Raw genomic sequence first — 13,320 nt, forward strand, 5'->3', positions numbered from 1 at the left:
ATTCAGATCATTGTTTCCTCTTCCCTCTTCTCTCTTTCTGTTGTCCTTTAGTCACTCTGCCCTGTTCTCCTTGAAAAGAGATGGTGAACAGGGCCAGTCCTGATTCCACATTTCCTTTTCAGAAATAAGATGTTACCTGTATTGTCAGATTCACTGTGCTGATTTGACACCCTTCCTTACCATGTATTATTTTAATGCTCCACCCTGATATTTGTACTTCTTAAATAAATGCAATTTAGCAAATTAGCCAAGTGGTGGGAGTTATGATTTTTTAAACAAGATTTTTAAGTACTGTTCTGTACTTTGTTGAATCAAAAGGGGAAAAACAGCATGTCCTGTGAATGCATTTTTAAGCTCACTAATACTTGGTACATTTAAATGACTCTGGACTAAATGCTAGAAGAGTGTCATCTTTCAGCATTACAGAATCTCAGACTAATATTTGTTTAGATGTTTTGCTGGCTGGCTTTCATAGAATCAACCCCAGGTGTGGTTACCTTTGTTTCTTCCTAGAACTTGTTTACTGTCACTAAGGCTGACTTGGTAACTGAAGGCAGGTATAACGAGGAACCAGGGGAAGGATTCAGAGATCTAGTGGTGTGCACGGTTTGAAGTCTATCCCTGGACTCTCAGGAAACCAATGTGACATACGGGTGTCCCTAGACAATCTTTATATTAAGCCAAGACAAACTAAACAGAATGTGACTCTTAACAGTGGTGCGTGGCAGATCAGCACGAACATGAGTGATGGTCCTGGAGCACAAAGAGATGGAAATGGCTTGTCTGGCTTCCAGAGGGGAATCCCACTGAAGCAGAACCAGGTTGGCAGCGCTTTCATGTCAGATCGTGCTCTACACCTGGGCTCATGCATCTTTGCTAAAATCAGGTAAGCAGATACTTTGTGTGTCTGATGCATGACTGCTTTAGCAAAGCATCCATATGTCAGATTAGATACTCTCAAGCTCTTTGTGTACAATGAGATGCCAAAGACTCTCCTGTGTCCTTAACTCCCAGAACCTCGGGATCTAGATCAATTCCAAAACAGCAATGGTTGTTTGATATGACTTTTTCTAAAGCCATTGGCAAGTTAGACCCTGAGTCTTGATGTCTGCTGCCCATAGTCACATATACTCCCAAAGTTGTATGTTCTGGAGATTCCACAAGGCAAATTAATGACACTACCATCATTTGAAAAATCATCTTTGAATATCTACAACCAAACAGACAGAGCTCTGGATCTCCGAGTGAAGTCTCTTAGTTCTCAGAACCAATGATAAAATTAACTGTGAAATCCTGGAGGACGTGTGTCACTTAAAACACTACAGAGTCACCTTTTATAGTCACAGTTGACAGATAACCACCAGGTTTCAGAGAGGAGCCCTACCATAATTTACTACGAGTGTGACTTTTAAAAAACCCATATAATATATGGCATGTCATTTCAAACCCAGTTCCAAGGTGTGAAATTTCCAACTCTGTGTTGCATAAAATGTAAATTTTCCAAATAAAGTAATGACTTTGATTTGTTCATGGTCCCCCTGGATGAAAGCATTCAGTGAAATTAGATAAAGTGCAAAATAGATGGAGCTAAAATTAAATCTGAGAAATTTTAACCAACAAACTATGGATGTGTAATATAACTTGTTCATAAAATGTAACCAGTCCCATTTGCAGTGTCCCTAGTACCATATTGTACTGACTGAAATAATATTCTATGCTGTGATAACACTATGATTAATCATTTTTATTATAGAAATGCCTCGTGACTGCTGACCTTTTCCAGTTTGTTTTCTATAGGAAAGCACAAGCCAAAGTGGAAAAAAAATCTAGCAAAGCCAATAAATGCGTAATTGGAGGCTTTCTTTTGTGAATCAAACACTGCCACCAAGGGAAAGTCTAGCATTCACTGTGTACACACACACACACCACCTACATTATTTATTTTCAATTTGTTCTTTTCTCTTCTTTGCAGGTGGCCAGAGATGTGATAAAGGACCGCTCGGCTCCGTCTCCGGGCTGAATCAAAGTGGGTCCCTGTTCTTGATCTTCCTTTGGCTTTGTCTGGGGGAAAATAAAACTCATTAAGCATCAATGAATGTATCATTTGACCCCAAGAATGTCATTTTGGCAGTTCCTTCTTAAGAGCACATAGTACATGCTTTTCAACACCTAAAATTATTTGCTGGCTCCTAATGCCATTTAATTTAATTTTAGTTCCTTACAATTTATTTATTTTTATCATCATATTAGCATCATTATTTTTTTTAATTAAAGTAAAACATACAAGAGCACAGAGAAACTTTCAAAGAGTTCAGGAAAGCATTAAGCAAAAAAATCTTACTCCTTCCTTCCGGCTGTTCCACATTCATATCCCTAATTCTACTTTCAACCTTTTTTTCTCAATTTTTTCCAGAAAAATATTTAATACATATGCTATATCCACATTTATATTTATTTCTTTGCATAAATGGAAGTTTGCAATAAAAACTATTTATATTTTACTTTTTCCACTTCAAAGTAATGTAAATCATTTCTAATTTGCACATTATCGTTCTCTGCCATTCTTTTTTACAGCTAAGAGTGTACCATGTTAAGGATATAACTAGTCTTATTTCCTTTACTATTTCCCTATCATGAACATTTAGGTTTATCCAGGATTTTTAAAAAATCTGTGTAGATAATCCTGCAATGAATATTCTTAAATGCATAGAGCTGTGCATTGGTATGCCAAGATATTCAGTAAATAAATTGATATGTACATTTCAAATTTTGGTATACATATTCCAAATTTAATTCCTGCAACTTACACTCCCAGCAACATTGAGTGGATGTGCCTACTTTACCACAGACATCAAAATTATGAAATATAAAATAAGAGTAGCCTAACATTTTAATAGCTGAAAGATGCCATAACATTGTTTGAAGTTGCATTTTTAAAATGATGAGTGTGGATAAGCATTCACTTAAATATTATTGTCCAATTGCATTTATTCTTATGAAGTCTATTCATATTATTTTTGCCTATTTTGAAATTAAGTTGGTACTTTCTATTTATTTGCATGAGCTCTTTGTATATTAGTTACCATTTTCTTATCACATATGCTGTTGACAATGTTCCCCTTTTGTTACTTGACCTTGGATTTTTATTTATGCTGTATAAAAATTTTACATTTTTTATGTTGTCAGACTTATCATCTATAAATTTTTGGTGTCTAGACTTTATGTCCTGCATAACCAAATTGTCTTCACTCAAAAATTATTTTAAAAAATCTATGTCTGCTTTCTTCCAACATGTTTATGTCTTCATCTTTTAATTTTAAACATTTAAATTTTTAATCCAATTGGACTCTATGTTAGTAAAATTAGGTAAGAATCCAGCTATTTTATTTTCTTTCCAAAGGCCTACTGCCAAAGAGAAATATATAAATTGACTCTATGAAATGAAGAAACATTTAGTGCTTATTTGGTCAGTTGGTGAACATATAATTTTATGCTTAATAAATTCTATATATATGACAATAATTGCAAAATATAAAAATTAAAAACTTATTTATCTAAGCTTCATCATCAAACCTCTGTAGTACTTTGAAGGCTGTTTGATTCCTCTTCATAAAAATGATTTGGTTTGGTTGCTACACTGGGGAAGCCATGTAACTATTATTGATGGCCAGTGTGTGCCAGGCCCTGTTCTAGATCCTCAGTATTAACTGATTTCAATTAATCTTCATAAATACTCATTGAGATAAGCATTATTATCCTCCATTTACAGAGGAGAAAACTGAAAGGTCTAATATCGTGTCACATGACCACATGGCTAGTTAGGAGTAGAGCCAGTCTGTGAAGCCAGATTGGTCTAAATTCTCTACTTCCACATGTAGCCCAAGTCCTTTAATGACTTAAATCAATGTTCAAATGCTGCTTGGTGTTAAGTGTCACATAGACAAATATGTCATAGTCACTGCCCCTCTGAGCCTGATCTCCAGGTGTTTCAATGCCTTTAATTCCCGCCCCCCATTCTCAGTCCACACTGGAATGTTTTTAATGACCAGAAAATAGGATGTTTTATTCATGGCAAAAGTCTAATCTGATGTTACATGTTTTTTCATTGCTCACCTTTTGCTTCAAACTTTGAAAGAATGTTTAAAATAGAATATATTACTATAGACCTGAATCAATAAAAACAGATTAACAAAAAAAACATAATGTAGAAGATCAAAAGGGGTACTTTTTTTTTGGAAACTCGATTGAACAAAGCACATTTTATTGTACTACTAAAAGTTAAGGTTACGTCTTCATGTGTTCAGTTTTTTTGGTCTGCATAGAAGTCTTATAAGTAGCATCTGAAAATGTAATAATTAATCGATCAGGGTGTAATTTTTACATATATTTAAATTGGAAAACTGCCAGAGTTTTAAGATAGTGCCTACAGGAATGTGGTAGGAAAGGCCAGCAGGCTGCTTATGCAATGTCAGTCGGTATGAAAATGACGGATGGAATTACAATGCTAACTACAAAATGGACCAGATTAGAGATTTATGACAGTCAATAAGCTAAGTCCCTTCTCTGTGGAGAAATCTAATTATGGGTGAGATATTCCAAATCAAACAACAAGAATTTTATAATCTTAAAAAATAATCCCTCAAAGGGAAATGTCAGAGAAATGTATGTGTCTTGGTCTTGGCTCTAAGTGGAAGGAAAAAAAAAAGTTTCCTTGAAAAGTTTTAATCATGATTTAACCTTCATGCAAGATTGGGACTGAAAATCATTCCACTTAGGTGACTGGAAATCTCCCAGGCAAAGGAATGAATTTAAAATGGTCCTGGGTTGGTAGCTCCCAAATGAAAAAAAAAAAAAATCAAAAAGAGAGTTGGGAACAACTCATTTAAAAAAAAAAAAAAAGTCTTGACAGTGAAATTCATAATTTTCATATAAATACAAACACATAAACTATACATATGAAATACACTTGAAACACAAGTGTGCTTGTGTGTATAACTAGAAACAAGCCAAATGTCCATAAACAAAAAAGAAATGCATAAATGGTTGTATAGTCATGACATAGGATGTTAAACTAGCCTTAGTGAGAATAATTGGAAAATGAATGAAATTGTGCCCCTACCTGTTAGCACAGAAAGATCTCAAAAACACAATGCTAAGTACAAAAGCAATAAAGATGAGCACTGACAACATGGCAACATTTTTATAATATTCACACACATGCAAAACTAAGTAATATAACATCTAGGGAAATGTATGTGCTACAGAACTACCCATAATCATATGACTACAGCAAATTGCAGAGATTGGAAAACGTAGTCTCTAGCTGGGTTACCATGTGCCTTCCTAAATGGAATTAGTTAAATTCTGTTTTGTTAAACTGGATTTGGGGTGTATGGGGATTTTTAAGAACATTTTCATATTATATGTATTACAGATATTATATTTTTTAATGTAAAAAATATTTCACAACAAATAAAGACAAGACTAAAGTGGAATTGGACCATGTAGCAGTGGGACCTGACCAGATTCCTTAGAGTCGGGGTGGTTAGTGGTGAGGCATCAATTGCTTAAGATGAATGACTCAGGGTTAAAACCTGAAGGAGGAAGAGTTATTAATAAGATGAGGGGTGGCAGAGGGAAGAACATTCCTGAGAGCAAATAAAAGGTGTGAGAACCTTGGTCAGAAGGGAGCTCAGTGTCTTGGAAGAACTCAAAGAAGTCCTGGAGGGTTGGGATATAGAGAATGGGAAGAAGAGAAGAAAAAGGGAAAGCAGAAGGTAGGCAGAAGTCCACTTCACTTTTCCTCAGACTATGTCAGCCACACTGAGCTGTAGACAAAGCTGGGGAATACAGTCTCTAGTTGGGCAGCCATGTGCCCTGTTAAATCATAGTCTTCTATGAAAGGGTCTCTCAGACACAGGATAAACCTGTATGGTCATCGCCATAACTATGGCTTGCTATAAGAGAAAACCAAATAAGAGTCAACCAGAAGGATATACAAATGAAAGAAATAAATGAAATGGAAAAAAAAGTTTAGAAAATATATGATCAATAAAACCAAAGGAAGATAAAAGTGTTAAACTTCTGGCAATTGTATTCAAGGAAAAATAGAGACAACATCAACAATGTTAAGATTTTAAAAAGGACCATAAATTGAGAAGACTTTTAAAATGATGAGATTACTTTGTGCAAAAATCTATCAGCATAGTTTTCTAGATTAAATGAATATTTTGGGGAGGGTAGTTAATTCCCAAAATAGGTCCCCAAAGTGGTAAAAACCTTGAGTAGACCAATAACCATGGAAGTAGAGAAAGAGACCATTTCATTCATACTGCTTATCACCCCCACTAAAGGCTATTTCAGATGGTTTTAAAGGTCAGTGTTATCAAGCCTTAAAGGAACAAGTAATTTTTTTTATTGAAGTATAATTGATTTACAATGTTTCAGGTGTACAGCAAAGTGATTCAGATATATATATATATATATATATATATATATATATATATATATATATAATATATCTTTGTAAAATTCTTTTCCATGATAGGTTATTACAAGATATTAAATGTAGTTTCCTGTGCTATACAGTAGGTCCTTGTTGTTTATCTATTTTTTATACAGTAGTGTGTATCTGTTAATCCCGAATTCCCAATTTATCCCTCCCCCCACTTCCCCTTTGGTAATCATAAGTTTGTTTCCTACATTTGTGAGTCTATTTTTGTTTTGTAAATAAGTTTATTTGTATCCGTTTTAAAATTCCACATATAAGTGATATCATATGATATTTGTCTTTCTCTGTCTTACTTCACTTAGCATGATAATCTCTAGGTCGATCCATGTTGCTGCAAATGGTATTATTTCATTCTTTTTTATGGCTGAGTAATATTCCATTTTATATTACACCACATCTTCTTTATTCATTCATCTGTTGATGGACATTTAGGTTGCTTCCATGTCTTGACTATTATAAATAGTGCTGTTATGAACATTGGGGTGCAAATTAGAATTTTTGTCTTTTCCAGATATATACCCAAGAGTGAGATTGCTGGATCATACAGTAAGTCTATTTTTAGTTTTTTAAGAACCTCCATACTGTTCTCCATAGTGGTCGCACCAATTTACATCCCCACCAACAGTGTAGGAGGAGGAACAAATAATTCTTTTAAAGCTTTGGAGAACAAAAAAGCCTGAAAATTTCTGAATTCAATATACAAGTCCAGAAAAGTCTGATATCAAAACTAGGTGAGTATAACACAAAAAGATAACCATATACCACTTTGAATATACATGCTAAAATCCTAAACAATACATTAGTAAACTGAATATAGAAGTGTATTAAAAGAAAATGTACCATGCTTATCGGGATTTATTCCAAGGATGGTTCCATTTTAGGAAATTATTATATAATTAATCAGATTTATAAAGAAGAAAACCCATGTCATTATCTCAGTAAACACTGATTTTTTTAAACATAACTCCATAAATATTCTTTTTTAAAAAATGACTTTGTAATAAGCAAGCAATAGATGCAAGGGATTTTCTTTAACCTGATAGAAAATATCTATGAGTAACCAAGGGAAAACTCATATTTAATGAGGTGACATTAGAAGCTTCATAGTTTTTGCAATTTATAAAATGACAAAAATTTCCCCCCAAAATGGAAAATGAAGTCAATGTAAACCCATTATGGAAGTTTTTGAAAATAAAGAAAAATAAAGAAATAAAGAATGCCCGGTTGTTTTCAATAACGATTTCATGCATTTCCTTCTAAATTTTTACTGCATTTATTTTTTTACTAACTCATTTGCAACTACATAACATATACACAATTATTCCTTGAATATTAAAAAAATAATACATGTACCTTTTACAAAATTTAGAAGTGTAAACAATGTAAAGCAGAAAATGAATCTCTTTCATAGTACCATCTCCCAGAAATAATTTAACGTTTTGGTGGATTTATTTTTTTATTTTGTTCTAGGATTTCTTTCTTTTCTTTTTTTCACATCACTGAACTCATATCATGTAACTAATCTTAAATATAATTAACACAGAATAACCACAGATTTTTAGATTGGGAAAAATATCTGCCAAAAGACATGGGACTGGATCGTAGCTTTACTCGATTAAGAAAAATGTCTGTAACTCAGTTCATTCAATATGGATTATATATATATAAATTTTTTCAAAATGTATAGAATATTCTTTTAAAGGTTGCAATGCAAACGGTCATTTGTTCATGAACTAAGCCTTGCTTCCGTGGTGGGAAATGAAAACGTTGAATGATTCTGCTGGCGGAATTGTAGTGATGCTGTGCTACACATCCAGATGCCCCCTCAGAATTAAAAGGGTTAAGTCTCGGGCTTCCCTGGTGGTACAGTGGTTGGGAGTCCGCCTACCAGTGCAGGGGACGCGGGATCGAGCCCTGGCCCGGGAGGATCCCACATGCAGTGGAGCGGCTAGGCCCGTGTGCCGCAATTACTGAGCCTGCGCTCCAGAGCCCGCGAGCCACAACTCCTGAGCCTGAGTACCACAACTACTGAAGCCCGTGCGCCTAGAGCCCATGCTCCGCAACAAGGGGGGCCACTGCAATGAGAAGTCCGCGCACCGCAGCGAAGAGTGGCCCCCGTTCGCCGCGACTAGAGTGAGCCCGCGTGCAGCAGCGAAGACCCAATGCAGTCAAAAATAAGTAAATTAAAAAATAAGAGAAGGGTCAAGTCTGCGGTGGCTGGGAGTATGCCGGCCCAGAGCCCTCACCTCTTAGCCCTCAGTCCTTTCTGGCATTGCCTTCAGCTGAAGGAAGTGACCTTGATCAAGATCACGCCCCTTTCCCAGAGCAGCCTACATTCAATGATGGGTCAATATGGGTGTGTAACAGGAGGTCCCCTTGTCCAACCCTGAAGGACACACAGCTTTAGCTGGTGGTGTACCTGGAGTGGGCAAAATATCTTGTTGCAACTTCATTGCAGCCCAATTTGTTCCTCTGCTCCTTCCTTCCTTCTCTCCCTTTATACAAGTGTTGAGCCTAAGAGGATTCCCTAAAAACTTCCTGCAATCTCCATCTCAGACCAGCTTCCCAGAGATCCTGACCTGCATCAACAGTGTTGCAGCTTCACCCTTGTTCACAGGGTCTGAATAAACACAGCTGGTTGGTGTTTAAGTGATGATTACCCTCTGAACTGTGGGGTAAAGGATGTGCCCCAGAAAAAAAATATTTACTATTTGTTATGTGAACTAAGACTGCCACCTTCCATATAAGTAAACAAAGGATGTTGCAGCCATCAAGACATCACATTACAGCCTCCCCAGTGGTGAGCCCTGAGGGAAGTCAGGATGGAAACAGGATGCCAGTCATCTAGCAGTCAACTGCTGCAGCCACCCCCACAGTGTACCCTGAGGAGACTCTGGATGAGAAAGCACAGAATACTGGCCCCAGAGAGCTGAGGTGCATGTCAAAGGAATGATTTCAGTGAGCCCAGACTCTTGCATCTTCCCATACATAGAAAAGGACTAAGTTCCTTAACTTGAAGATATCTGGTTTTCTTTAATTCACAGTAATCTTTTGATGTACCAACTACCTGGTCTTTTGTTGAAAAAAATCCTATATATCCTGGCTCCACCCCCCTCCACCCCCCTTGCTTCTTCAGGACAGTTTCTCAGAGTTCAGAGGCTTAAGTCCTCAGAATGTCCACCATATAAAACATAACTCTCAACTTTTAGGTTGTGCGTTTTTTTTCAGTTGACGGTTATGATACATAGAAATGACTAGAAGGGAAAGAAGAATAATGTAGTGAATTGTTACAGGACTTGGCTTATTCCATGAATTGAAGAATCCCTCTGGATTTAATACATAATGGGTCCAAACTGGTTTAGGAAAGACACAAATTTATAACTTCTACATTCTTAGATTTATAATTCTGAATCATTTCTATTGGCTGGAACACATCTTTAAGTAGTTTCTTTCAGGAGACATTTTTGGGTTATGTATTTTATGGTTTTCCATATACTGAACTCTGCAAATGTCTACTGTGACTTTGCTAGTCTGAGAATGTCACAAAAACCTGCCAATCTCTGGATCTATCAGATGGGTCGTATGCTGGGACAGGGCAATGGGAGCTTCCAAACAAGGTGTAGGCAATAAGAAGTGTTGTCTGTAGAAAATTTAAAAACAATAATCCAACCACATTTGGTCAGCTTCTTATTACTGCCACATGCTGGTAATTTAAAATAATTCCAGTGACAAAACATTCTTCCTCAACCCAAAATCTTTTGTTAATCTTGATTCAAAACAGTTCCTGTGGTTATTGCTCAATTTTAATAATACACGTAAGTTTCAAAATTTGGCACATTTATAGTACAGACTGGGAGAAAATATTTCCAAATCACTTATCTCTAGAATACATAAAGAACTCCCCAAACTCAACATTAAGAAAACCTAGCAATCCAGTTAGAAAATGAACAAAACACACAAAGAGATATTTCACTTAAGAGGATACAAGAATGGCGAATATTCACATGGAAAGATGTTCAACATCACTAGTCATTAAGGAAATGTAAATTGAGACTATAATGAGATATCACTACACACCAACCAGAAGAGCTAAAATGAAAAATAATGACAATACCGAATGCTGGTGAGGAAGTGGAGGTACCAGGTATTTCACACATTGCTGATAGAAATGTAAAGTGATACAGTCACTCTGGAAAATAGTTTGGCAGTTTCTTCAAAAACAACAACTAAATATATACTTAACCCTGCAAACCAGCAATTATATTCCTGGGCAATTACCCCAGAGAAATGAAAACTTATGTCCACACAAAAACCTGTGCACAATTGTTCATAGCAGCTTTATCTGTAATAGCCAAGAACAGGAAACAACCCAAATGTCATTCAATCAGTGAATGGTTAAATAAATTGTGGTATATCCATACTATGGAATACCATTCAGGAATAAGAAGGAACAAAATATTAATGTATTCATAACTTGGATACATCTACAGCGCATTATATTCAGTTAAAAAAAGCTAATCACAAAAAGTTACATACTACATGGTTCCATTTACATAACATTTTCTAAATATTGGAGGTGGGGAACAGACCAGCAGTAGTCAGAGGGTAGGGGAGTGTATGACTCCATAAGGGTAGCAAGAGGAAGATATTTGTAGAGATGAAATAGTTATGTATCTTGATTATGGCTGTGGTCACACAAATCTACCCTTGTGATGAAATGGCATAGAACTATACACACATAATGTCCCAATGCCAATTTCCTAGTTTGGGTATTATACTATAATTATGTAAGATGTAACCATTGGAAACAACTGAGGCCTTTCTCTCTCTCTACTATGACTGAAAATTCCCGTGAATCTATAACTATTTCAGAATAGAAAGTGAAAGGGATATTTTCAGGTTACGTCTGGATATTGCTTTGTTTTTACTGATTTTTGAGTGCAGCATATTGAGGCCTTTTAATTGCTTTCAACATGTGCGAATCCAAGCTGCATGGAAGTCTGGAGCTGGTGTCTCATCTCAGTGATGTTGGTAGCCCAAGAGTCTGTGTCAATTTGGGAAAAGAATCCTTCCTCAAAACATACTACTTCCATCTGAGACAGGATGGGACCTGGGACCCTTTGCTGTAATGCTTGCACCTGGACAAACGTCTCCTCGAGTAACAAAATACAAAGAAACTATAAGGGACTAAAAATAACTGCGTGCATGCCCAGTTGGGGCAAATTACAGATAACAAGATACAAAAAGACCAAAAAACCCAACTGCTAATTCTGAAGAGCCTGGAGCAAAAGCAGGGTACTGCACAGGCACCCTGCATACAATACCACCAAAGGGGTGGGCAGATCACCTAAGCCACCCCTCTGGCCCAACCCCAGGGACACACCCCTACCCTCACCCCCATGTAAGGAACCAGCTCGCCCCTCGCCCCCGGGAAGCAAGCAAGGGAACCTGTTGCTTGTTCTCGCTCCCCCTTGCTGTAGCAGGGGCCCCAGTAAAGCCTTGCCTGAACTTCTTGTCTGGCCTCTAGTCAACTTCTATTGATTGGGGAAGGCCAAGAACCCTGGTTGGTATCACATCTACTATAAATTTGTTACACTGAACTGATCTTGTCGGAATATGACACTTGACTGTCACGTGCCAGAAAATTTATTATAAAATATAAAAATTTACACATTTACAAATCACATCGATTTCACCTCTTGTCTTTTTTAGTCTATTTTTCAGAGAAATCCTTAAAGACCACTGTGCATAAGACTAGAGACTATATTTTACAGAGTCATGTATATTTTACACTACTTCTGATGTAATTATTTTTAGTTTATTTATTTGCATTATGAAGTAAACATTTAATTGAGTATAACATATATACCAAAAAAAGACAAATTAGAGTGTGCAGCTTGTTTTCTGGTTGGTACTGATCTTGAATATTTAAATCAGAGAAATATTTATATTTATATATATATATATATATATATATATATATATATTTATATTTATATATTATCCCACTGGTTCTGGTTCTGTTTCTCTGTAGAACTCTGTCTCTGGTATAACCATCACCCAGCTTCAAGTATGAATACAAGTATTGACTTGTTTATTTCCATCCACTTTACTCATTCAGGTTTTAGGGGGGCAAATTCAAGGCATCATATCTTTCTATCTGACCTATTGATCTATCTATCTACCTACATACATATACATATTCATATACATGATTAAAACAGAATCACAATATCTATCACATAAATATATAACCATAATATTTTAACATTATCAAGTATGAAGTCATTGAGGAACTGTGTTTTTTAATTGGGATCCTTAGATTCCCAGGGGTTAGGGAAGGTGTTGTAGGGATGGAAATGTGATCAGTGTGGAACAGGAAAAAAACAACAGGTAATACACCATGCCAAGTCCCATTTCTGTGTGTCTATTTTATAAAATGGATTTCTGAATGACATTGTATTGAATGAAGGAACTCTGTCATTTAAAAAAATGGAAATTACTGAATAAGTAATCTTGAATCAAAATAAAAAAGTAGTATAGCAAAGGGGATAGGAGGGGGCAGTGGGGGAGGGATTAATTAGGACATTGGGATTAACATATACACACTACTATATATAAAATAGATAACCAACAAGAACCTGCTGTATAGCACAGGGAACTCTACTCAGTGTCTTGTGGTAACCCCTAATGGAAAAGAATCTGAAAAGAATAGGTGTGTGTGTGTGTGTGTGTGTGTGTGTGTGTGTGTGTATAACTGACTCACTATGTTGTACACCTGAAACTAACACAACATTGTAAATTAACTA

General features: G+C 36.1%; 1 protein-coding gene across 1 annotated transcript in view; it reads right to left on the minus strand.

Annotated features, from left to right (window-relative positions):
• The window catches only part of KCNH8 (potassium voltage-gated channel subfamily H member 8), a 392,473-nt gene that overhangs the window by 177,221 nt on the left and 201,932 nt on the right, over positions 1-13,320 (minus strand). The window contains exon 4 of the mRNA XM_068547302.1: positions 1,934-2,061. Within this exon, the coding sequence (XP_068403403.1) occupies positions 1,934-2,061 (128 nt within the window). The remainder of the gene's footprint in view (positions 1-1,933; positions 2,062-13,320) is intronic.

This window comes from Eschrichtius robustus, chromosome 6 (genome assembly GCF_028021215.1).
Source record: "Eschrichtius robustus isolate mEscRob2 chromosome 6, mEscRob2.pri, whole genome shotgun sequence".
Classification (NCBI taxonomy): Eukaryota; Metazoa; Chordata; class Mammalia; order Artiodactyla; family Eschrichtiidae; genus Eschrichtius; species Eschrichtius robustus.